Source organism: Mixophyes fleayi, chromosome 6, assembly GCF_038048845.1.
Source record: "Mixophyes fleayi isolate aMixFle1 chromosome 6, aMixFle1.hap1, whole genome shotgun sequence".
In the NCBI taxonomy this organism is placed as follows: Eukaryota; Metazoa; Chordata; class Amphibia; order Anura; family Limnodynastidae; genus Mixophyes; species Mixophyes fleayi.
In genome coordinates this window covers 200639373-200666178 of record NC_134407.1, presented here as the reverse complement: position 1 = coordinate 200666178, position 26806 = coordinate 200639373, and the positions used below count along the sequence as shown (strand labels likewise).

General features: G+C 38.6%; 1 protein-coding gene across 3 annotated transcripts in view; it reads left to right on the top strand.

Moving 5' to 3' along the window:
- The window catches only part of PRKCA (protein kinase C alpha), a 229764-nt gene extending 203851 nt beyond the window's left edge, over positions 1–25913 (top strand). For all 3 annotated transcript variants that reach the window (XM_075178035.1, XM_075178034.1, XM_075178036.1), the window contains 5 exons: positions 300–438; positions 8337–8417; positions 9003–9110; positions 12589–12729; positions 20577–25913. In XM_075178035.1, the coding sequence (XP_075034136.1) occupies positions 300–438; positions 8337–8417; positions 9003–9110; positions 12589–12729; positions 20577–20741 (634 nt within the window). In that variant the 3' untranslated portion in view covers positions 20742–25913. The remainder of the gene's footprint in view (positions 1–299; positions 439–8336; positions 8418–9002; positions 9111–12588; positions 12730–20576) is intronic.
- Positions 25914–26806: the final 893 nt, after the last annotated feature.

The window sequence follows — 26806 nt, the reverse complement described above, 5'->3', positions numbered from 1 at the left end:
TGGACGGGGAAGTTAAGGAGCGTTGTCCCTCTAGTGTTTGAAATAAAAAAAAAAATTATAATAGATCACTAAAAAAAAAGAAAAGCAAGAGAGTGTGCATTTCAGTTTTAAAAAAAATCTCCTAAAGTGCACACGGTGGGGGCAGCCATTTTGTAGAATGAATCAATATCCACAACAATGCAGAATATTCCTTTTCTAGGACTATAGTGCTTTTTTGATGTTACAACTTCCTGGTGATTTAAGGAGCTAAATATTGGTTATTATTGGTATTGGTTTAATATGTTGCCTTTTTTGCACAGAGACTTAAAGTTGGATAACGTCATGTTGGATGCCGAAGGTCACATAAAGATTGCAGATTTTGGCATGTGTAAAGAGCATATGGTGGACGGAGTTACAACCCGGACCTTCTGTGGGACCCCTGACTATATTGCACCTGAGGTATCACTTCCTGGCGCTGGATGACCTTTGTCATTGAAATACAATATCTTTCCTGTTCTGACTAGCAGAATTTTTCACGTTGCACAAAAGCATTTGCATGATTAAGGCGCAACAAAAAATAATTTCCAACACCTATCTGTCAATCTTCTTTAGCCAATAGATATTATTAGTGTCAGATGATGCTTTCATCTCATGCTTCTTCAGGATAGCCTAGGTTGTTCAGGAATAGAATGATCTGTAGCCAATCGGATTATAAAAATGCTCACAGCAACACAGATTATTTCCGGTGCTGGTCTTGTGGGAGGCAATGATTCTGTCCACTCTTGTGATAATGTTTGTGAGGACAGGGGACTGCGTGTGACAGTGAGGAGGAGAATGGAGGAATGCAGTGAGTCACAGACTGAGAGTTAGATGATGGAAGGAACAGGGTCCTCCAACAGCACAGAGTACTGATGTAATTTTCTTGTTACGCTGATGCAGGAAGATTGTGGTGTTGATGTATCACTAATATGAAACACAGTTCATATATCCACTGTTTTATAAATAGTGACAAATGTGTGGGAAAGGACAAGGAAGGTGTAAGCAAAGGTGCTTTAAAAAAGGTATTCATGGTCTGGTGGTGAATAGATTCTCTCATATTCAAACAATGTTTGAGATATCAGTCACTGCAGTGATTCCTGATTGACTGGTAGGAGCTAATACAAAGTTCTGCTCAGTAGCTGTTTTTCTGCTCGTTATTATAAGACTTGACCTTTTGAGCCCTTATCTCTTTTTCCTGTGTATTCTTGTATTGCTCTACAGCCATTTGCTGGCTCGTAACTTTTTTTTGTGTTCTTTTAATCTGTTCATGACGTGGAAAGAGGCGGAGCTGTTGTGTTAAAAAAAAAATATATATTAATAATAATTTCTTTAAGACCAAATTAATTGCATGTAAATGTGCAATTCTTTGTTCTCACCAATTGGTTTAAATAAACATTATTTTTTGGATTCACTAATCTCAGAGCACACTGTCATTAAGAGAAAGGATCAGCACATGTTCTTTCTGCCGTTTGTCCCAAACATTTTGATTTTGAATCCTCTGATGTGATATCCAACCACTTCCTGTCTGTAAAAAATAGGAATATCGGATGCCAATTTACTGCCAATTGTTTTGTTTGCGAGGGACAGTGCTGCTCGGTTGTTAATTAATCATGTGTCATTTTGAAGTATAATAGATCCCTTGGTGACGAGGAAACACTGCTGAATAAATATAATTTAATCTCGAGTGAATTTTAGCTTCTATTCTTGTAGAGGAAAATCTGGTGACTTGTGTAGTAAGGTTTCCTTTCTTCCTGGACTTGGTACTTCCCGGTTCTGTTGAGCAGGGTACAGTCATTAAATCTCCTTTATTGACTTTCTATCCTGGATGCTTTGGATTTGTGTAATAAAATTACGTTGAAATAAAGCACTCTCTAGGTGATGTTCAACTCCTCCTTTTATTCCAGAATGCCTTGAGTCCAGTCCATTGGTAAGATGTGTAGATCATCCAAAACAAATACTAGTACTATTGGGCAGCATGGTGGCATGAGCTCCCGAATAGACCCCTTTTAAATGGATCATAGTCTGTGTGTGTGTTACGGAATTTAGAATGTAAGCTCCAGTGGAGCAGGGACAGGTGTCAATGACTACATATTCTATGTACAGCGCTACGGAATATGGTGGGGCTACATAAACAAGTATAATACTAGTCTTATCAGGTAGCACCAGCCGTGGGTGAATATATAACTGTGGAATTGGTGGTGCTGTATAAATAAATGATGATGATAATGAATGGTGAGAAAGCCGTTGTGGGTAAAAGTCTCTTTGCTTCATTAAGGTGGACATGTCCTCTGTACACAGTGGAGATAGCGTTTTGTGGGCAGAAGTAATATTCCCCCCACGAACGGACTCTGCACTAGGCTGCAAAACAAAATGGCTGCCTCCACTGTGTAGGTGACTGGTCCTCTTAAATGTCTCTCATAAGGATTCTGCCACGGTAACAATCCACCACTGTGTCAAAAAATAATAATAATCCACAATTGCTTGCAGAATTCTCAGCCACTGTGTACAGTATGAGCAGCCAATCATGTTCGAGATGCACTCTGCTCTCAACGTTTAACATATTGTACACAATTGCAAATTGATTTTATTAAAACCTCCTTTCTCATCATAATATATATATATATATATATATATATATATATATATATATATATATATATATATATATATATATATATATATATATATATAAGTTAACCCGTGCATGATACTCATGCATTCTAGTCAAATCAAGCTACTTAAGGTGTTAAAAAGGTTCTTGTCATGCATTTGGGCCATAGCCCAGGTCTCAACCACCAACCACTCCCCACTGTCACCCCCGGCAACCACCAACCACTCCCCACTGTCACTTCTCCTTCAAGAAATATATATATATTTTTTTAAAATCTTTATAAACACTTTTAACAATTAGCAAATTTAATTAACAAATTAAAAACATCTTAGTATACCAAATTTCAGTCCTTTCTGAATTTTTTTTTTACACACACACTAAGAATTTAGTAGGTCAGTGTATAACTCCGCCCAGCAGGTGGCGCTGCAGCTTGGTTTTATTTTTTACACACACACACACACACAGACAGACTAACACACGCCACTAGACATTTATATTATAGATATGTGTGTGTATAAAATTTCCCCACATCATACAGCAGTCATTTCGAATCTGCTCTCCATACACTATACCAGACAATTATTGCTCGCGGTGTAATGGATTGAACCGCAGCAGTTAGTAAAATGCCCAGCATTAATCTGTCTTAATAATACTTCTTCTAGTAAATGGCTCATATACCTTTATCGGCACTGGCAATTGCGCTAGAAATAACGGTTGTGTAATTGGCCATCCTTCACTGCATCAGATGGGCAGTATGGGGAATCATCCACACACACATGATACTACAACACACACCTGAGCTTTATAAAAACTGTACTTATTTAACACCATTGAGACTGGGGAAGTGCAATTACTGCTTTAACTGTCAACACAAGATCCTGCCATTTCTGTACCCACATCAGTCAGACTAATCCCGAAGAAAATTGTTTTCACAAGGAGCAGATCCATTTCCAGTTTTTAAACACAAAGATGTGCATAGCTTCCTGATGTCTGGTAAGGATCAGGGGGCAAACAAATGTGTGACTTATTAGTTTCTGTGCATCCATGTGTTATGTATGGTGGAATATGTAGAGCTTTACATATGACTCCGTCAATTAGCTCTCTAATAGTTCCCTTATGTGCCGGAACACAACATAATTATATAGCAGGTTGTGAAGTCTGCGTTTCCCTTGAAAAACAATCTTAAGATTCTAAATGAATTTCAGGACACATTAAGGGTCATTTATGAAGTGCTCACGATGCAAAATGATGTTTTGTGATGTCATGCACCTATTAATGTGCACATTTATTGAGGAGTACATGGCTAAGTGCAGAGGTGCTCAAATTCCGTCCTCAAGAGCTACCAACAGGTCATGTTTTCAGGATTTTTTTAATCATTCATGGATGACTTTAATCTATTCTCCGGTCAGTAATTATCCCACCTGTTTCTACAGACAGAAATATAGCGTCACTGAAAACGTGACCTCTTGGTAGCTCTTGAGTACTGAGTTTCAGCACCTCTGGCTTAGTTAGTGAAGATGATTGCAGCTATGGACGTGCATGCAAAAGTTTCCTCCTAATGGGAGGAGCTAAGCAGATCAGGGGGTAAATGTATCAAGCTGAGAGTTTTCCGGCAGGTTTGAAAAACCAATCACATTCTAGCTATCATTTATTTAGTGCATTCTACAAAATGACAGCTAGAATCTGATTGGTTGCTATAGGCAACATCTCCACTTTTTAAACTCGCCAGAAAACTCTCAGCTTGATACATTTACCCCCAGGTCGTAATAAAGACATTCAGATTTATGATACTATGTGGGAGTTTGAAATTACATTTTTCCACCATGCCCATTTACATCTGGACCCGTAATACTGCAGATAGTCATAAATAGCTTTCTTTATGGTTGCAATTCGGGGCGGGAACTGATGTAAGCGCTAGATGGACAAATAGACTATATTTATTGACGCATGTTCTGTCGTTAGTAAATTAGCAGTACTGTCTGTGTCAGACTCAGTAATTAGATATTACACTCATGTGTCTATAGCTTCCCCTTAAAAAGAAGCCTCTGTCAATCTGACTCCTCCGTCACACTGCTAATTCCAATACTGAACATTTAATACTTTTATGATCTAAACCAAGTTTTGCACAGACGTCCCATCTCTGGCTCATCTCCTCTTCTGTCTCCTAATGACTGTCCTTTTACTGGCTATATCTCTGCATGACTCAATCACAGTACTTTTTCTTAGTTACCCTGTGTGACATGAAGCTCACTGTACATAACTTTCCAACTTCGAGCGCTTAGGGGTATTTTTTGATAATGCCCTTTCGTTTATTCCTCACATTGGAGAGCTGACAATAACCTTCTATACTCAACTTTGAGAGGTCATCTGTATTCAGCCTTTCCTTAAACATGAAACGTATACTTCTGCTTGAAAAGGAAAACTGCGACGAAGTTATCTCCAGACCAGTGACCCACAGAGCAATGTAAAGCAGGCTGATGAGGGTATGGTCCATTCATTATATCACATAAGGTAATTACTCATAGTCATTCACGGACTTTGTATAAAGAATCCACACGCAATGTGTGTAATTGGATGTCTTACACTGCGGAATATGGAGTAAAAATCACTTTCATTATGGGGTATGAAGCTACACAGCGTGGAGTGGTTGATCTTCCCAGACACAAAGCGGAGGTTAGCTATTTATAAAGAAGGAGAACATTAGCGGGGCTGAGATAAAGAGCAACTGAGCAGGGGTTAGCAGATCACAGGAGCACAGTGGGTGAAGTGAAGACCAATTTGTGACCTTTCTCTAAATTGCCGTGACTTAGAGCACCTGTTGTGTGTGCCCCGCACAGTAGGGCCCCAAAGTCATTTACTGTTTAAAGGGCACCCGTTCATAGACCTGGATGAACACAGCCCAGATCATTTACATACATTTGAAGCCTCTTTCTAGTTCTATAAATCACCTTCAGGTATGAGATTTCAGTGCCAATCTAGTGTTATACAAGGTGTCGCCTCTGAATCTGGTCTGCTGCTTGAAAACCAATAAATATCCATAAGTTTATATAGATTGGTGGTTTGAATTAAGCAGAGAAAAACTTTATCCTGTCCACTGACATTTTACGCAATCATAAAAAACTGTTGTTTTGTCTCTTTAGATTTTTTTATTTGTTGTATGCATTGTAAAAGGGTAGAGAAAAAGGAAAATTGCTTGGGGGGGGACGTAGGGATCAAGTCAAACATATACATTTCTGGTAGTTTAGAGAACCCCATTGGAATTTACATGACTGAACATATTGAGATAATGTTTATACAGCTCACGTCAATATGGGTGGATTATTGTTCAGAAGTGAACCTCTGCCATTGGTTTATATTTATAAAAGGGAGGAGGGGCTTCTAGAATGTGTCAGGTGTATGTCAATGGTTTCCTTCTCATAAATCGCCTGACGTTTGGCTTTACTTTTAGACAATGGGGAGGGTCATAAGTTTTTCAGGCTCGTGAAATAGCTGCTTTGGTCTAAATAGCATTGGTAGGTTTGTAAACGCCTTGGTATAACTCCTATTATTAAGCATGACAAGAAAATACATTAAATACAGCCATTGTAATGTTTAATTTAATGGATTGAGGTAAAAAAATGTCCTAGTGGGCAAATGGCAGGCTATAGTCTTAAGCAGGTCGGCTAACCCTGATGGAGGGATCCAGCCATTCTGTAGAGATGAAGGTGTTCTACTTGGTTCCTGATCAGGGTTATATGTCAATCTTTCTGGGCCTTCAGCCCGGCATCTGGAGTAAGTAATTGTTGTGGCTGTCTTGGGTTAGACCAGGACTTTGCCTGCGAAACTCCCATCTGTAAGAAATCCCTGCTTTCCTTAGTTGTTGTTACTGATTAACCCTGGCATAAAAAATGCTCTAAAGATGAGAGATCTGCAAAGATTTGAACATCTCTTAGTTGATTGTCCGGACCTAAAGCTTGTTTTGACAATTTCAGGATGCGGTTTGTAACAGACTTGCTCGTTTTGTGCTTCTTGTGGCCCATAGTGGTTAGTTTGCAGTCTCATCTAGAAAACGTCTGGTGTTTTGGAGTATTTGTGGGACTATTTGTGGCTTGGGTTGTAGCCTCGTTCCACAAGGACTATTTGTGGCTAGGATTATAGTCTCGTTTGACAAGGACTATTTGTGTCTTGGGTTGTAGCCTCGTTCCACAAGGACTATTTGTGGCTAGGGTTATAGTCTCGTTCCACAAGGACTATTTGTGGCTTGGGTTATAGTCTCGTTGGACAAGGACTATTTGTGGCTTGGGTTATAGTCTCGTTGGACAAGGACTATTTGTGTCTTGGGTTGTAGCCTCGTTCCACAAGGACTATTTGTGGCTAGGGTTATAGTCTCGTTCCACAAGGACTATTTGTGGCTAGGATTATAGTCTCGTTTGACAAGGACTATTTGTGTCTTGGGTTGTAGCCTCGTTCCACAAGGACTATTTGTGGCTAGGGTTATAGTCTCGTTTGACAAGGACTATTTGTGTCTTGGGTTGTAGCCTCGTTCCACAAGGACTATTTGTGGCTTGGGTTATAGTCTCGTTCCACAAGGACTATTTGTGGCTTGGGTTATAGTCTAGTTGGACAAGGACTATTTGTGGCTTGGGTTGTAGCCTCGTTCCACAAGGACTATTTGTGTCTTGGGTTGTAGCCTCGTTCCACAAGGACTATTTGTGGCTAGGGTTATAGTCTCGTTCCACAAGGACTATTTGTGGCTTGGGTTATAGTCTCGTTGGACAAGGACTATTTGTGGCTTTGGTTGTAGCCTCGTTCCACAAGAACTATTTGTGGCTTGGGTTGTAGCCTCGTTCCGCAAGGACTATTTGTAGCTTTGGTTGTAGCCTCGTTCCGCAAGGACTATTTGTGGCTTTGGTTGTAGCCTCGTTCCACACGGACTATTTGTGGCTTTGGTTGTAGCCTCGTTCCGCAAGGACTGTTTGTGGCTTTGGTTGTAGCCTCGTTCCACAAGGACTATTTGTGGCTTTGGTTGTAGCCTCGTTCCACACGGACTATTTGTGGCTTTGGTTGTAGCCTCGTTCCACAAGGACTATTTGTGGCTTTGGTTGTAGCCTCGTTCCACAAGGACTATTTGTGGCTTTGGTTGTAGCCTCGTTCCACAAGGACTATTTGTGGCTTTGGTTGTAGCCTCGTTCCACAAGGACTATTTGTGGCTTGGGTTGTAGCCTCGTTCCACAAGGACTATTTGTGGCTTCGGTTATAGTCTTGTTTGACAAGGACTATTTGTGGTTTGGGTTGTAGCCTCATTCCACAAGGACTATTTGTGGCTTCGGTTATAGTCTTGTTTGACAAGGACTATTTGTGGTTTGGGTTGTAGCCTCATTCCACGAGGAAGAAATCTTTAATACAACTGTCAGACATGTATATGTTATATGTAAAAGGCCTCTCCAGATTCCGTTATGTTCCATTGCTTGTTTTGTATGGATCTATTTTTCTAATTGTATGAGAATCCGTAGCCGTGTATTGTTTAAGTTTGGGTTTTCTGATAACTCGATGGCGCAATACTCATGCGTGAGATCTCTAAGAGTTGTTATTGTCAGGCATGTCTCTGAATTATAAGTAGTGCTGCCCTTTCACTGGAACTGCTATATATGTATTAAGTATATATGTAGGTTAGGTTCAGGCAGGCATTAATATAAACCTGCCTTGTATTCGTCTCTTTCCACTGTAGATTATCGCATATCAACCGTATGGGAGATCCGTGGACTGGTGGGCGTATGGTGTACTGCTATATGAGATGCTGGCGGGACAGGTAATTACACAGTGCAACCTTCACTATTTTCTACAACCTGTAGTCTTTGTATATGTAGATAAGATCTTCTGTTCATCATGCTGCAGACTGCTTTATTACAGGGCATCCCTCTGTAATGTCCAATCCCACATCCTTCTCCAGCGTACACATTGCATTGTTCCTGTGGATCCCTGAAGTACTAATCATTCTGTCCACGCATGTTGTCCTTTGACAGAACCTCAGCTTCTTTCGCTGTTCCGAGGTGGAGTTCAGTCTGCATACTGAGTATTCTGTGTTATGCTCAGGGCTGATGAAATGCAGTACAAATCATAGCTTATGTGTGTTTGACATGGGTTCATTGTCTCGTGTACGTTTTATATTGTGAGAAGCTCCGTGCTGGGTTACTTGATAATTACTATAACTATGGAATAAAATACTTCTAAAGCCAATATCAATGGCACTGTATGCTTTAAAGGTTCACTGTACTATTACTCCTCACTGTTCAAGCTCCTCTGCTATAGATTATTCCAGTAACTTGAGAAATCCTGGTAATCTTACTGTAATATGCTGCAGACCCAGATATGTGTAACATTTCTCTTGTTCTAGCCTCCGTTTGATGGTGAGGATGAAGACGAGCTCTTCCAGTCAATTATGGAACATAACGTCTCGTATCCCAAATCCATGTCCAAGGAAGCAGTGTCAATATGCAAAGGGGTAAGAGGTTGTTGATATTAAATCACCTGAGCAATCATTTAATTATACCTTTACGTACAGCACATATTGGCTGTAATTCACAGCAGCCTATCAAATATCGACTTTCATATACTTTCTTGCTCTTGACTTATAAAAGCTAAGACCTGATTGGCTGTCTCTGCCATTACCCATGACAATCAACTTGTGGCTTTCCAGCCATTGTGCAAGGCTTGTTGGGACCATTAACAGATGGAGATCCACAGTTTGCTTGTCTCTGGATAACATCACATCTTCGGTTTACAGTATTATCATTCTATGAAGTGTGAAACTGAGGACCTGTTGTTTACTGCACTCTGTGCCTCTGTTTTTACCCTTTGACTACAAGACTTCGGTGATCAGGTGGACTGACGGAACAGGCTCAGCTGCCGTTGTTCTGTGCGGAATGTTTGGCACAACGTTTAGAATTAATGGAATGTCCTCAGTAGATGCTTTCAGTGACCCAGGCAGAACCCAGCTCGCTATTGAATCACAGAAGTTGAACCTCACTCACTATAGAGTTGATCTGTGCACAGTCCTCCTTACAGCCAGCAAGGGCAGCGTTATTCTTTGGTTGGATTGGTTACTCTTGTGACCCTGTCACACACACACACACACACACATTAGATGCTGTACTGCAGCTCCTGAATTTCCACCATTGATTAATATGCGCTGGGAATTTCTGTCCATTGCGAAAAAAAAAATCAGACAAGACTCTTAAATAATGTAAAGAAAATATGTGACTCTTCTGCTCACACTGAGCCAGTACATGGCAGTTTTATGCCCTCAGAGTGAATGTGTTGCTGCTAATGGCCTTCATTTATCATCTGCTGAAAGGGAAGGGCTATCCCGTAAATATCCACAGCACAAGGAGGAATTCACAGAGATGAAGGTCGAAAATCCATCCGTTAGTTAGGAACGTTTTCATTTAACACGCAAATCCTAATGAAAAGATGTAAAATTTGATTTTAATTTACCACCTAAGTAGTGAGAAAATTATGTAAAGACGACTTAAAACATCAAATCCGACATGACTTGATGGAAAATTTTACTTAAAGCAAAAATCTTAAATTTGTTGCTGTTTTGTCGTTTCATAACCGATACCTCTATAAACAGATGTAGCAAGTGTTAAAGGGATGTCTGGGGGATCCCACTGCCATTCATACAATGCACCGTGCTGGGACCACTCCTTTTTAATATATTTATTAATGACCTTGGTGATGGTTTAGAGAGTAAAGTTTCTATTTTTGCAGATGACACTAAACTCTGTAAGGTAATAAAATCAGAGCAAGATGTAGCTTCTCTGCAGAGGGACTTAAATAAACTAGAGGATTGGGCGGCCAAATGGAATATGAGGTTTAACATAGATAAATGTAAGGTTATGCATTTAGGGATCAAAAACAAGAACGCAATCTATAAATTAAATGGAATTAATTTAGGATAATATATAATGGAAAAGGATTTGGGAGTGCTCGTAGACAGTAGTCTTAGCAATAGTGCTCAATGTCAAGCAGCAGCTGCAAGGGCAAATAAAGTATTGGCATACATAAAAAGGGATATGGATGCAAGGGAAGACAGTGTAATTTTTCCACTGTATAAATCGTTGGTAAGACCTCATCTTGTATATGTAGTACAGTTCTGGGCACCATTCTATAAAAAAGATAATTTGGAACTAGAAAGGGTTCAGAGAAGGGCGACAAAATTGGTAAAGGATATGGAATCATTAAGTTATGAGGAAAGGTTAGCCAGTTTAGGTATGTTTACTTTAGAAAAGAGGCGTCTAAGGGGAGATATGATTACTATGTACAAATACATTAGGGGTCAATACAGAGAACTTTCATTGGGACTGTTTACCCCAAGGACTATACACAGGACACGCGGTCACCAACTAAGGTAAGAGGAGAGGAAATTTCACAACCAGCAAAGGAAGGGGTTCTTTACAGTAAGGGCAGTCAAGAGATGGAATTCATTGCCAGGGAAGGTTGTGATGGCAGATTCAATAGATATGTTTAAGAAAGGGTTAGACAAATTTTAGGCGAAAAAAGTGTATCCAGGAATACGACCGTTAATTAAAATGAAGGATAATAGTGAATATAGGGTAAAAATTGGACTGCAATATTGGGTCTGGGGGAATTTTCACAACAGATTGGCGGTTGCTTACTCTGGATCAATTTCAAATATAAGTGCAGGATCGCAGGAGATCCAAAATAGGTTGAACTTGATGGACTGGTGTCTTTTTATCTACCACATCAACTATGTTACATTTCCCAGTGTTAAGTCTGAATTGCTTCGCCCTTGTTCCTTCCACCAGATGCCGTATTTCTATGGAAACGCCTTTGAAATTAATTGGAAAACACCAAAATATATAAATAAAAGTAGGCAGCATTCACCCCCCTCCACCTGCTAAAATGGAATCAGATAGACAGACTGAACCAATGATCTAATAATACAGGAACACACAGCGTGGATTCTACCTGTTGTAATCTGAACCAGATCCAGCCTAGTCAGCGTGAGACTGGCGTCTTTATGGGGTGAGGGCCATGCACCCAGGGCATCGCTCCTTCAAGAAGACTACCAGCCCATCTTCCCGGCACCCCTGACCTGTGGGTTCCGGAGTAATGGTAGAAACAAATTGGAGCCCTGGAGTATCAATTTTGCCAAAACGTTGTTTAATCCCAGTATAATGGGATTTGGATTGGAATCTTTAAAATGCTTCCTTCATTGTACAAACATATAATAAGTAAATAAATAAAACACGCACACAAACGATTATATTATTTAAATATAGGCAATGAGTATTTACTTCAACAATGTAATCCAGAGGGAATAAAATACCAAAACCCTAATACGCAGTGGATTTGTCTGTTCTAGCAATCTTATATCAATAAAACAATGTCATATTGAATGGTATTTATAGTCACAGTATATTAGTCACTGATTAACCCACTTACTACACTTTGTCATACAAACATGTTGCTAATTGTTAATAGTTATTTAAATGATGCATTACCCAGTAATGGGTGTTCCCCATGTTTTAATCAGCCTGATTTTTGGCACCACCCTGAAATGTCCAACAATTAACCTATAAATTGTCTGCAGATCTCAGAATTATTCCCATTTATTTTAGAGTCCAACCTTTTTGGTCTGTCCCCACTGAATAACAAGGGGTTACTTCCATTACTAAATAATGTACTATGCCAGAATTATAAACAGATGTGAAAGATATGTGTTTAACGTGAGCCTGCAAGTGTCACTGATTGCACTTTCTTATCGGTCAGACAGATATTTTCTGTAGACAGTGAGTGCAACAGTGACAGCAGAGCAGGAGACAAACAATACCTAATATAAAAAAATAAATGACGTGTCACTTTAATTAAATGACAAACTTTTTTTTTTTTTAATGAATAAAGTGGGTTATTTTTTATTCCCATTTATAATCTGTGGGGGATGCTTTGGTTTACAGTTGATGACGAAACACCCGGTGAAACGTCTGGGGTGCGGGCCGGAGGGGGAGAGGGACGTGAGAGAGCACGCCTTCTTCAGGAGGATCGACTGGGAGAAGCTGGAGAACCGAGAGATCCAGCCACCGTTCAAGCCCAAAGGGGTGAGTGTATGTAGTCTGCTGCTCGTGGTGGGAATAAGTACTGGTCATATATAGTTCTGTTCATCGGGTAGTGCACCCAGAGGGCAAATTAATGTGATATCCAAGATGCCTGTTCAATCCATGGGTTTTTTAGGGCATGGGGGTTGCTTGGCATGCTATGCCAACTTGACACAGCCACTTCCCCCTTTTTAGGGGCAAGAGAGAGAGATGACACAAAAATCTTAAATAAAAGGTTGTAGAGGTGGCAGTGAGAAGAGTTAGGTAGAGGATCTTGACATGATCTGTTTTCACAGTGAACGCAGATACAACAGAAACTTGTTGTTGTTTTGCCGTTTGAGAAGCCAAAAACAATTAAAAACCTTTCCTGAAATGCTGTGCCTGGCTAGTATTTGTATAGCCTTGTGGTAACCTGTTCTGTAATAACTGCTGTTGAACGATGCGGCACCGGAATGGATGTTCCAGCAAATCCTATTATTTAGTTTGAGATCGCAGAGTGGGGCAACTATTTCTGTTTATCTGACTTATACACCTTGTGTTGTATATTACAAATGTGGGCTGTGCTGGACCCATTGAATGTCATTACTAAAGTTATACTGCAACACTAGAGTGGACCATGTCCCACGTAGGACACCTTTAAGTAAGGCCACAGAGAACTCGTACGCGTGTATAGTCCGTAAGACTTATCATCTACCTGTTATCACAGCCTCCTGCATGCAGACTCTCATCAGTATGTGTACAGCAGAATACAGAACATAACTCATTATTCTAGAAAGACTATAACTGATGACATCAGAACCAACCGTTTATATAGATATTATTCTCAGGCCTCTCTGTATTGGATAATGTAAACCCTACTGTAAATAGGCAGAACTTGTCATATATATATATATATATATATATATATATATATATATATATATATATATATATATATATTGTTTTTTTAAATACATTACCATCACGTATTATATCTATTACAAGACAGATTTCAACACTTTCCACTAAAACAACACAGACTAGTCTGTGAACTTTTCCTTTGACTCAAGTCTTTAAGCAACAGAGATGTGTTTAAATATCCACCCTGTGCTTCCCATGGGATCTGTACAAACACTAACTAACAGGTCAGACATGTCCCGTGTATTGTGTGGTGTGGTGCTGAGACATCCGGCTGATCTCACAAACAGTGGTGTGATCACACCTTGGCTTTATATAGAGGTATGAAGATTGCACAAAGCATCCCGTAGCGGCTGGCACTGTCTGAAGTTCTGTGCCGTTCGCAAGTTAATAAAAAACTTGATGCAGAAGAATAGTCATTGACATCCAACATAATGTCATTTGCATCTGTCAGTAAGCTTTCCATGATAGCTTGTTTAACTCAGTCAGAGAAGCTGAAACATTCTTAAATCTAAGCATTAGCTGATTTGTTGTGGAGTTCTTACTCCTTCCTGTCATCTCTGTAAGCCATGGAGGACAAGCTGTAATAAAACATAAACTAAATGTTTTTCGAAAAATATTTTTATAGCGGCATTGAAAAGACAAAGTGAAAAATAAACGATGAATCAAACCGAATTTATCCCGTTGTGTCCAAGTGCGTTCTCAATATTTAGCGTAAAGTCCAATTCCAATATGGTTAAAGGTCTTTTTCTATAAACCAAAACATCAATAATCTTGTAAGAAATGAAAAATCCAGGATACATGTGAAAACAGGACAGAACAAATTGTCCCCATCAATTATAAGATGTAACATAAACAAGCAAGTTAAGTACATTTAAAGATCCAGTGATCCAGCCATAAACCAGTTGTTTAGTGAGCTATGTCAAATTGACCACTGTGTCCTAGTTTTATCAAATATGGTCTATTATCATGGTCAAAGGTCAAGGCCACTGTTACAGCATCACATTTATACAAAGCCTGTCACACCAGGTAGCTGTAGACAGAGGAGATTACACAAAGGTTTCATGTCATCAGGCAACAAATCCTTGTAACCATATAAGACTGAGATCATTTGAGTGTTATTATTATGTACATCCTCATTGCCTCTTCTGGAGGAAAATATATATATATATATATGTGTATATATATATATATATATGTATCTTTCAGTAACACCACTCTAATCATACATAATTAGTCACTATTACTTGGATGAAATTACTACAATATAAGGAACCTATCCGGTTTACCCCAACCGTGACTTAGATGCTCTCCTGCATAGGCAGTGCCACAGTACACATATACTTTTAAATAACAATTAGAAAATTTAATGCCAATACCAAATTAACCTAACTTGTCCTTTGCGATAAAGGTAAAACGTATTTGTCCTGGATTAAATATTAATTATGCAGGATTGCAATTGTAAAGCACTACGGAGTATGTTGGCGCTATATAAATAAATGATGATGATGATGATGATTACCACAAACCATTTTTTGTGGCAGGGAGGCATTTCTTCCCAGGCCAATCATTCTTTTACAGCTAGGGCCACCCACACTGTGAATGCTGTCTGCTTGGTATAGTTTACTTTCTGTATTGTATAGGAGTCGCTAGAATGCTCTCTATATTGTATAGACATCACTAGATTGTTCTCTTTATTGTATAGGAGTCACTAGAATGCTCTCTATATTGTATAGACATCACTAAAATGTTCTCTGTATTGTATAGGAGTCACTAGAATGCTATCTATATTGTATAGACATCACTAGAATGTTTTCTGTATTGTATAGCAGTTACTAGAATGCTCTCTATATTGTATAGATATCACAAGAATGTTCTCTGTATTGCATAGGAGTCACTAGAATGCTCTCTATATTGTATAGATATCACTAGAATGTTCTCTGTATTGCATAGGAGTCACTAGAATTCTCTATATTGTATAGACAACACTAGAATGTTCTCTGTATTGTATAGAAGTCACTAGAATGTTCTCTATATTGTATAGACAACACTAGAATGTTCTCTGTATTGCATAGGAGTCACTAGAATGCTCTCTATATTGTATAGACATCAGTAGAATGTCCTCTATATTGCATAGGAGTCACTAGAATGCTCTCTATATTGTATATATACATCACTAGAATGTTCTCTGTATTGCATATGAGTCACTAGAATGTTCTCTATATTGTATAGACATCACTAGAATGTTCTCTGTATTGCATAGGAGTCACTAGAATGCTCTCTATTGCATAGACATCACTAGAATGTCCTCTGTATTGCATAAGAGTAACTAGAATGCTCTCTATGTTGTATAGACATCGCTAGAATGTTCTTTGTATTGCATAGGAGTCATTAGAATGCTCTTTATATTGTATAGACATCGGTAGAATGTTCTCTGTATTGCATAGGAGTCACTAGAATGCTCTCTATATTGTATAGACACACTAGAAGGCTGAGTCACACAGGCATCGCTGGAAGGCTGTCTGTATTGTTTAGGGGTCATAAAACTGCTGACCTGGATGGGGCGATGACATTCTAATCTGTTTCTTATAAGTAAAATATTAGAGATGTATAGAATACAGACTGTGGATGTCTCCTAATTCCGTGATAGCTGTAGACATGTCTGTCATTGCAGCTAAATGTGCTGCCTTCTGAATGCTTTTTCTGGGTTAAAACCTCAAGACAGAAGCGAATTTTGTCATAAAAAAAAGTGTGAAAGATTACACTGCTTTGTGTTAGATTTACATTTACATACACAGCAGTGACAGTGGCCTTCTGTTTTTATATTGTTGATAAAATAGGCTAATAGGTTGAGGCCTTAACAATGTCCTTTGCTAAGAGATGACTGTTATATCAGGTCGCATCACAGCCGTGACAGATGTAAAAAAAAACATCTATTTCATGTATATTATCTTGGCATAAACGTTTCTCCAGGAATAAAACCTTGTTAGAGAACAGGTTGTCTGCTGCGGAATAATGGACAACGTCTTTTTTAGAATTTCTGAAGCTTCAAGCGCTGGATATCATCTCACAATGTCCTTGATTTGCAGTAATGAACCATATTACACAAATCTCACCCAGATGTGCAGACAAAACCTGTTAAAGTGTGGTTTGTTTTTTTATGTATTTAGTTTTACAATTTTCCAGTGAAGAATAAACCGAAAAGACAGAGACGTTCCTGGACCCAGCCAGTAACCAGCAGAGAGTCGCACCTCTCTCTTTAGAAGGCCAGTGAGCGTCTCTTGCGAGACTTTCCTGCATTCCGAGACATGTACACCTGGGTCTAATTTCTGAAACACATTTTGCTATATGCAGCTAAAACAGAAATAAAATAATAATATAGTGCATAGGTGGTGTTTACATTGAGTCAGTGGAAGTGTTTCTACAGACTCTCCTACAGAGTGACCGTTGCGGGGTGTGGAAAGATTCACGGCTAAAACGCATTGTGAACTTGGCAACGTACATTAGGGCGGTTGGGAAGAAGGTTTGGTTTTGACCATTGTCCCCTAGATCGCCAACCAGAATCCGCATGCAAGTGTCTTTGAGGGAATCAAAATTAATATGTATAACATAAAAAGCCTTATTGCAAAAGGATCTTAGAATGTGACAAACCCGTGTCCCATGTATCGGTGAACTAGAATCATCTTAGCATCTTGAACATGAAGGGCCACTTGGACGTAGGCCCGATTATACGTAGCAGAAATTAAGAAAATGTGCACTGCGCATCCCCCAGAGAGGTAGAATGTATATACACACATGCAGCGTTGCCCACATGCGCCTGCTTACACCTGGGGAGGCAGAAAGGGGAAGGGGCAGTCTACCATAGGCAGCGTACAGGGCATGTTCAGGCAAATGCGCCTGAGGCAGACCAGCACGGAAACACATATGCACCTGTAACTGTATATTTAGCACTAGATGGTAGGTGCAAATACACACTGATGCTGATGACGGCCGCTTCCGATTCGGCTGATTATGAATTGACCCTAAAGCTGATAGTAGCTTTCTGAATTGATCATCCTTATAATATAGGATTTAAGGAAAATGTATATTTTTTTTTTATTTTTTTTTTACCTTTCATTTGTATGTTAGAAGAAGTATTGTATCGCCTCTATTATATCAAGCCTAATAGTGAATGTGTTTTTTCGCTATCAAAACAAATGTTCACCGACGTTTTTTGTGCTAATGACCAGGCTGTGGCTATGTATATGTGTGATGTAAACCTAGCGTATATGGTGCAGAACTGGATGCATATTGAGATGCCTACGACTCAACATATGGGCGTAAACACGCTGTTTTTTCTGGGCGTCTATATTGAGTGTAAATTATACCCATTTTGCAGCCAGTTCAGGAGTCATGAGAAATCAGTTGATAAAATTGTCATAACATTTCTACATTTTGCTGATTGTTTACATGTGATATGGAATGTTCTGAGTAAGGTAACAAGGTGTGTGAGGCTTATGGGGTGACCATCCACGCTTCTCCAGATGCCATCATCACATCATTTACAGACATTATTAATCCTCCTCCATTAGAGTCTGCAGTTTGTAAGGTTAAAGCTACTTGTGTTGTATAGGTAGTGATAGCAACTGCAACTGATTCCCCAGGAGGAACAGTCTGCAGGGAAACGTTATATTATATTCGTGATAGCATTGTCTTATGAAACCAGATGTCTCAATCATACATAGACATTGGATGGCGGCTTGTATCAACAAAATACTGCAGATATCATCTGCAATGGGTCATTTATAAAAAGAGCTTTACATATGTTCATTTCCTTCCCCCTTGGTGCAAATAAGATGTGTGCTTAGGCCAAAAAGAGGCCAGTTGGGGGACATTTTAACAAGTCTTTTTAAATATTGGGCATTTTATTCCACATCCATTTCTGCTGCTCAGTTTTTTCTGTGTAACATTCTTTTTTTTTTATATAAATGTCACCCTTTTAGGGTTTTGAAAAGATTCCAAAGATATTTCGCTCCAAACTGAGATTTTTTGGCATAGACCAAACTTTGACCTAAAATATTTGCCTAGTGGTTTCGAGGAGAAAGACGCATATGTAGATTCTAAAGGGAGACTAAACTAAACTAAAAAAATAATAATTTCCAATTGAATTTTGGGGCAAAGCTTTATTGTAAATTAAGATAACAGTTTGACACTGCCTCCCCTCTCTCAGGCATAGACCTTATGCAGCATCCTAGCTACCATATGTAGGGCCAGGTATAGTTCATAGCAAGCTGCCTGCAGCAGTAATGAATATTAAAGTCACCAGCAACCTGTGCAGATCAAAGTAATTTAGAGCAAAGGGCCTGCTCAGACATTTATTACAGTGCCCTAATTTGGGCATCTTCGAGGCTGCGACGAGTAGGCTCATGGTCCGAATAAGACCAAAGTTCTGCTTTAGGTAAAAAAGTACACTGTCTGCCCATAGAAAATATGTCCCCTTAGTTTCCAACAGCAAAATAAACCGGGTGTTTTTTGGCGGGGCGGTTAGTTCTACACTAGGCCTAGTCAACCGGTGGATCGCCAGGTGTTTTGAAACTACAAGTCCCAGCATACCTTGCCAGCTATCGTCTGGCTATTTACTGGCAAAGCATGCTGGGGCTTGTAGTTTCACAACATCTGGAGAGTCACCGGTTGGCTAGGTCTGTAATCTACCCCCATGTCTCTTATTTTGTTATAAGTTATCATTTTGACTCCATCTCCCCTTTGCTGACAAAAAAAAAAAAGCAACTAAGAGAAGAACATATTTAAGAGCAGAGTGTCTCTAATTTCTGTTTGGGTGACTCAGAATACAGGGCAACTCCTTCCCCAAACATAGCCAATTTCTGAAATAGGCCAGCAAAATCCACCTTGAGAATTCATTGTTACTCAAGGAATAACTATCAGCAGGCAACAGCTGGGCACTAAAAGTGGAGGCTTTGATTCCAAACCATATTTAGGGAGAACAACCCTGCAGAGTTAACTTGCTAAACCTTTATGTCTGACACCAAATAGAAAGATAGTGAGCAAGAATTCAAGTTTACTGAATTGCTATGAATAATATGAAATACATAAAGAAACTTTTACGGAGGTAAAACAAATTACACATATTTATTTACACAGCATATGTGAACAAATGTATGTTAGCGAAAGGAAAGTCTCATGATACCTGTCTGTAAAAATTTGAGTGAAGAGGCGCTACAAGAGCACTCGGACACTCTGTGAGCAATATCTGAGCCGGTACGAGCTTGTGCGGTGGCCTTTATACCATCTGACCTCCGTACCAGAAGTCAATAATAGTGGTCACAAAAATACACGTAGACATGGCCTGTGGTTGGAGAAATATCTAGTGTTTTATCTATGTAGATAGAAAGAGAGACACGACCATCCTCTCTACCCTCTATCGTTTTTGAAATACAAAGGATGAGCAGGGTTTGTTAAGGTAATCAAAAAGCTGCAAAAAAAGCACAAAGTGGAGGGCATTAAACTGATCACCGTACATCATTAAAGTCCAATCCTATTGGTTCTATTTTAACAAGGTATTGCAGAAAAATGGGGTTGAACAGTTCCCCCACCCCCATTTTAGTGTGTGTAGGGTCATTGTCCAATGCCTGGCAATGCATTCTGGTTATTCAATCTGTGTGACCAATGTGTTGTGTTGTAGAACTAGTTGTTTTGTGGAAATGTTTCTATCGACACCAGACGTCCTTCCTGGAACTCATTAAAAATCTAAATCAAAATCCGGGAGCCTACAGGGGGCTGGTGAGAAAAGAATAGCTATACCGAGTCCTCTCAAGTTTTGTCTGTATAAAGAAACAATTATAGTTCTATTGGTGAATGTTATAAGATAACGTTTCTATCGGATGAACCAGAGTGATATGTTTAGCGTTTTCTTTTAAGGATTTTATTTTTATTTCTACTCTCCTATATTCTTACAGTGTGGCAAAGGGGCTGAAAACTTCGACAAGTTCTTCACAAGAGGACAACCGGTGCTGACCCCACCAGACCAGCTGGTCATCGCCAACATCGATCAAGCCGACTTTGAAGGGTTTTCTTATATTAACCATCTGTATGTAAATGCCAGCTTGCAAAGTGTGGCATGAGCACTGAGTCGGAGAATAGTACATTTGGGAGCACACGTATTAACCCTACAATTTTAAGGTTGCAACTTTCAAAATAACTAACAAAAAATAACCTGTAAATTCTAGGGTTAAAAATAATTTCTTGAAGGATTTAAAAAAAAACAAAAAGGTTGTTCTTTATAATGAAAACGATAAGAACCACCCTAATTTCTGGGCACGGCCTCTTCGTAAGCTAACACTCTTCCCGTGCCATCATAACAAGCGGACAAATAGACAACACTAGATTAGGATTTCAAGTCTGTCAAGAAGGAAAAGGGAGTTGAGTAAGACCAAAAAAAAAAAAATGTTATTTTCTCAATGGTCTTCCTTCTGTTCCTGGATCAGCGGGTTGTATTATAAAGACACCGATAAATATGTATTGTCGCTATATGAGAACGCAGTTGAAGGTACGTGATGTGATCTTAAACTCGATCTGCAATTAGTTTTTTTACTTAATTTCTAGAAAGGCCAAATCAACCGTTGCCATTCAAAACACACACATCTATATTTACAACGTATTTTGTTAAATACAACTAGTAGGGTCTAAAACACCCCAGCCCAAGGTTCTCTGACCTGCAGATGTTAGCCATAACCACGAGGTAATAGAAAGGGCATATGTTATATACTGCGTGAAGTCGGAACGTTACATTAATGTCTTTCCAGACGTCGGAGAGAACTGCTGGGAAAGTCTTATTAATCAAACATTGATAATTAGTGGTTAATGACCTTGCAGAACAACTCAATCCAAGGGGATTACAGAAAAGCATCTCCTTGACTACAGAATTTGTTTTGGGGTTTTTTTTTTTTTTTGGGGGGGGGGATACACATCATGCAATGACTGTGTTGCATGTTTATATACTGTATTCAATCTCAATTGATTCTGTGATATGAATTAGCTGAATCTCCATTATGAGTATTACTGATAAAGTTTTATAAAAAAAGAAAAAAAAAAGTAAACAATCAGGCTATATTTGTGAAGGTTTTTATTTAATTTCTTGTTTTTTGGCTCATTTTGAGCAGTTAATTTAGTTTTAGGCTAATGGTCATTGCATTTTTATTTTTCATATTGTTTGTGGAATAGGGTTTATGTTTTTTCTACACTTTTATCTCAAGAATTTTGAGCCCTTTTCCCATGAATGTGTGCACGCCCCTCTTGGCACCAAGGTCTCCATTTTGTCTGGGTTTTTTTTTTGTCCACATTCAAATGCCGATCTCGTCCCTGTTCTCAGAATGTACTAGAAGATTTAATATATTTGTATAAAGATATCTCTTTTCACTGTAAAACGTCAAAAAATGGTTTTAAAAAAGAAAATGTTCTTTTTGCCTTGTTCCATGTCGATTAAAATCTGCTGTTCGTTTTCCTCAACATGCATGTAAAAGGCAAGTGCATGCAGTTAACTGATGCATGCAGAATGGATTGCGGTTTGGCTTTGCATGTACAGACTCATGGAAACTCTGACTATATTCCATATGATAGATAAATTCAGATATTATTAAGTGTTTTAGTTACTTATTTTAGAATACTTTGCAGTAAAAAGAAAGAAAAAAAAGTTTTGTTTCACAAAATTTACATGTTGAGATTTGTGCCAAAAATGAAATTCTTAGCTAGCATTGCTTGAAAACGCACTGTGAGCCCCCAGACACCAAGGGCTAGATTTACTAAGTTGCGGGTTTGAAAAAGTGGGGATGTTGCCTATAGCAACCAATCAGATTCTAGCTTTCATTTATTTAGTACCTTCTACAAAATGATAGCTAGAATCTGATTGGTTGCTATAGGCAACATCCCCACTTTTTCAAACTCGCAGCTTAGTAAATCTAGCCCCAAGTTACTGATTTTACAAGCGTTCTATTCCCAACTTTGTTAGATTTTAATGCATGTACCATATCCAAAATCATTTTTTCTTCTCCTTGCTCAGTAAAGCAAAAGCTAGCTGTTGTTGATCTTCAAATCTTAAAATGTCCATACAGCCGTCATGAAGAGACGCATGACACCATATCCTGCTCTGCTTCAGTGAAATGGAAACACAACTAATTTATTTTCTGTGGCCCTGAGGAATTTAGCCAAACTTTAAATAATGTTTTATTATTTCTGTAACTGTTGATTTATCTGCTTTTTCTAGGCCTAGTTTGGCCCATGCTACACTGGACAAAATGGCTGCCATCAAAAAACCAATAGCACTCACAACTTCTTGACTTGTGAAATGTAAAAATATATATGTGTGTGTGTATGTATATATATATATATATATATATATATATATATATATATATATATATATATATATATATATATATTTCGATTATACATTAAGAGCAGGGACCAGCCTTAGACCTCTATTTGCAAAACAGCGTACATGCTGTAGTTTTGCTAACCCTGACTTAGAGAATACAGTTTTTCTTAGTTAATGTGACTCTTTTCTTATATCTAGGTAACCCAAAACCTTAAAACCAAACATATCGCATTCATATGATTTGTGTTTAACTAGGAGTGATAAGATCTGCTGCCATCTAAAGTGTTAATTTTCAATATGCTGAAATTACTGTATAACATGACGTATCTCCAGAATGTGGAGCCTTCTGTACCAATGAGTAAAATCCTTACGCAGCTATGTACCCTACATTTTCTTCTTTATGTTTTATATTCACTTGAAACAATGAGCCCTGCAGGGAAAAAATAATTTGTATGGGGAGCACACACGCTCTGTGTTGGCACAGACGATATATGAAACAGAGTATTACAGTATATCGGTCCTTTGTGTGTTTTAATTTACAGCTCTACAAACACACTGAGACTTCATCACTGTTTTTAGTATTGTCTGTCAACCCCCCCATGGTTTTAAGGGCATCTCCGCTTAATATTTACATATTTGTTTTTACAGCTTAGCATGTGGGGGGGCAGACATTTTAAAAAAAAAAGTACTTTCTTCTCCCACTTCTGCTTCCCACAGCTCCCCTCTCCCGGCCTGTAATAGTTGACAGACACTGTGGTTACTAAGCAGAACTTGCATAGTAACCCGACAGAGATCGAAATCACCTGTGACAGCATTCTATAGAATGCTCGCTAGAGCCGTCTGTAACCGCCACGAAAAGAATGCCACACTTGTCAGATGACTGTGAATGTGATTCTGTTTATTAACAATTGCCTCTGTCAGACGTGAGAAGCTCACCTCAGTGTAGAGGTGTCGAAACGCTACATTCAGAAGATAGGCTGACTGTTTCCTCCTAAATTTAAAATATTTGTACCCTTTCTTCCAAGAGAATGTAAATAAAATATTAACAGTGAGAGCTATAAAGATTGTGAAATAGCGTTTACAAGGTCTTAAAGAGTAAAGCCACTATTTGGCATGGATAAACACACACACATATATACAGTATGTATACAATATGTGTGTGTGTGTGTGTGTGTATGTATATATATATATATATATATATATGTGTGTACACAGCATTTGAGATAGATAGATATATATATAGATATATATATATATATATATATATATATATATATATATATATATATATCTATCTCAAATGCCGTGTATTATTAAGATGATCAATATATAAATATACTGAATATGTCCCTGCCATTTTTCATCTCAAATGCACTGTCTGGATTGACTGATAAAATTCATATATTGGGCAGTGCCATTGATATCTCACAGCAAGTCAGAGTCTGCTTTTTAACCTGTACCCAATCAGAACAATGTAGTGGAGCTGTGGGAGGAGCTTCAGGTAATGCTTTACTTATTAACGGAGGTGAAATAGAAAATCAGTCTGACACTGATGAATATCTTCTAGCGTCATGGTCCAAATCAGAACACTTTCATTTTGCGTTTTGTTTTATATATCCACTCCGTAGATGTTCCTTTAAAGTAAATCTTTCTAGTTTGGTGCCACTAGCGAGATATATTAAAGTATACTTCAGATGCCAGATGTATCATATCCGCTAAAACATGGTTATTTGGTGGAAGAAAAAAGAAAGGTATAATTGGGACTAACTTTGCATGTAATCGTGTTAAAAAATAAACTATAAGTGTACAGACAGACATGCACAGTGCTCAGTGTACTTACTGTATGGCTCAGTCACATTAACTTAAGTAACCCACTAAAGATCTGTTTAATATTATTATTATATTATAATTACCCTGCGTTTAAGGAGCCCTTTTACCTGTCCAGCACTGAAAGTCTTAGAAGAAAACTCTGTACAAAGATTTCTGAAGCAAGCTAATGTTAAATGATAAAACAGGATAATATATGATACATGTGACTGACGTATTAATACTGTTCAGACAACTGTCTGTGGGGATTTGTTTTCTCGTATTCTCTCTCTCTGTTAATTGTGAAAAGGTTCTATGCACAATGGCGACTGTTCGAAAGGGCCGTTCTAGCCGATTGCACACACATGACAACCTGTTCTTTTTTCCTTTTCGGGTGTTAAAGAAAATAATACTCTTTAAGTTTGTGTAGTAAATATGTTTTACTGTGAATGTAAAGCAGAATTATTGGCTGCATTTTATTTTCGGAATTCTGCTAATTCCCACTTCTCTGCCATGTACCGTTTTATCAATCCCCCTAATAATGTATGTTGCTGTTGTTTTGAATAATTGAAATGTCGATCACAAATTCTATGAGGAAAAACTTAAGGCATATAGTCGATATGTTGAGTGCGCTTTGTTCCTGTACATGGAAACTATATAGAGTTGGACTATCTGTTGAAGGACTACCATCACTTATCCATGGTGGAGGCAGCCATTTTATGGATTTAACTAATATTTACTTCTCTAGAGCTTAGTGATATCACTGGGGCATGAGGCATTGTGCCTTGTACCTCAGTAATGACACTACATCCTAGGAAATTGATAGACTGCATTGTCATTAGTTTTGATTCTGCTTACAAAATGGCTGCTGACACTGTGTAGTTGCTGAAGGAAACATGGCAGCGTCCAAGAGACTAAGAATTGATGATTTTTTTGTAGCACAATACATGGCAAATTCAGTTTACAGCTTTGACATTGGAATATTCAGTGGTATGCTAGTTGGTGGGGATTTTGTAATTGTTTTACCACAATGTTAAATGCACTTATTACATTTGCTTCCAATACATCCATGTAACCCAAACAATTTCTTTTCAATAAATTCTTTTGTTGGTATTTGCGTGAAGTGTGGAGTAAGATGTCTCCTGGGTGGACCGCGCACTATGTATATAATTACATTGATTTAATGGTTGATTGCTGTAAAATAAATGTGTGTGTAAATATATATATATATATATGCTAGATACTAACTTTATTTTTATTTAATGCATCATCAACTTGACAGATTACTGATTTTAGACAATATGGAGGCCAGACTAACTAACTCTTGACAGATTTCAGTATAAGAAAGGTTCCAACCAAAATCCTTTGTCAGCGATCAGCTCTAATAGTGGAACCGTAGTGCAGTTGTTTTTAAATGAAGTGGGATCCAATGATTCTGTTAACGAATTTTCAGTTATTCCCCATGGGCAGAAAGAGTCCAAAACCTTTTCCCTAGTAGGAAGAGGTTAAGGTTTGCAGAACGCTATAATAAGACTACAGAATCAAAGCTGACCAGCGGTCATGAGGTTGTTTTGCGGTCATGAGACTCAGAGATGACCAAACCAAGGATCTGAATTCATTTCACACTCAGCCCTTTACAAACATGCAGGAGCAGCAGATTCACAGGTAATAGGCGGCCCATCCATGTCAGCGTCCCGCACATGGTGAGGGGAGATCGTCTAGTCGTATCACCTGCCCTGTTTAGAACCCATCTAAATAGACTCCTATTCAAACTAAATAAATTAGAATTTTTAGGATTGGGTATTTTTCAAGTGGGTCTGTTTTTTATCCGTCTTTATTTTCCGCTCATCTGTAACGGAGTACAAGGCTGCATGTGACAGGAGCAGTGTCATGATGAGACGAGTGGGATGGAAGAAAGCAAAAAACCACAGCCTGAGAAGGAACAGGGTCCTCCAGCAGCACAGAGCAGCGATGCAGGAAGATTGTGGTTTCAAACGCACTAGTGAACAC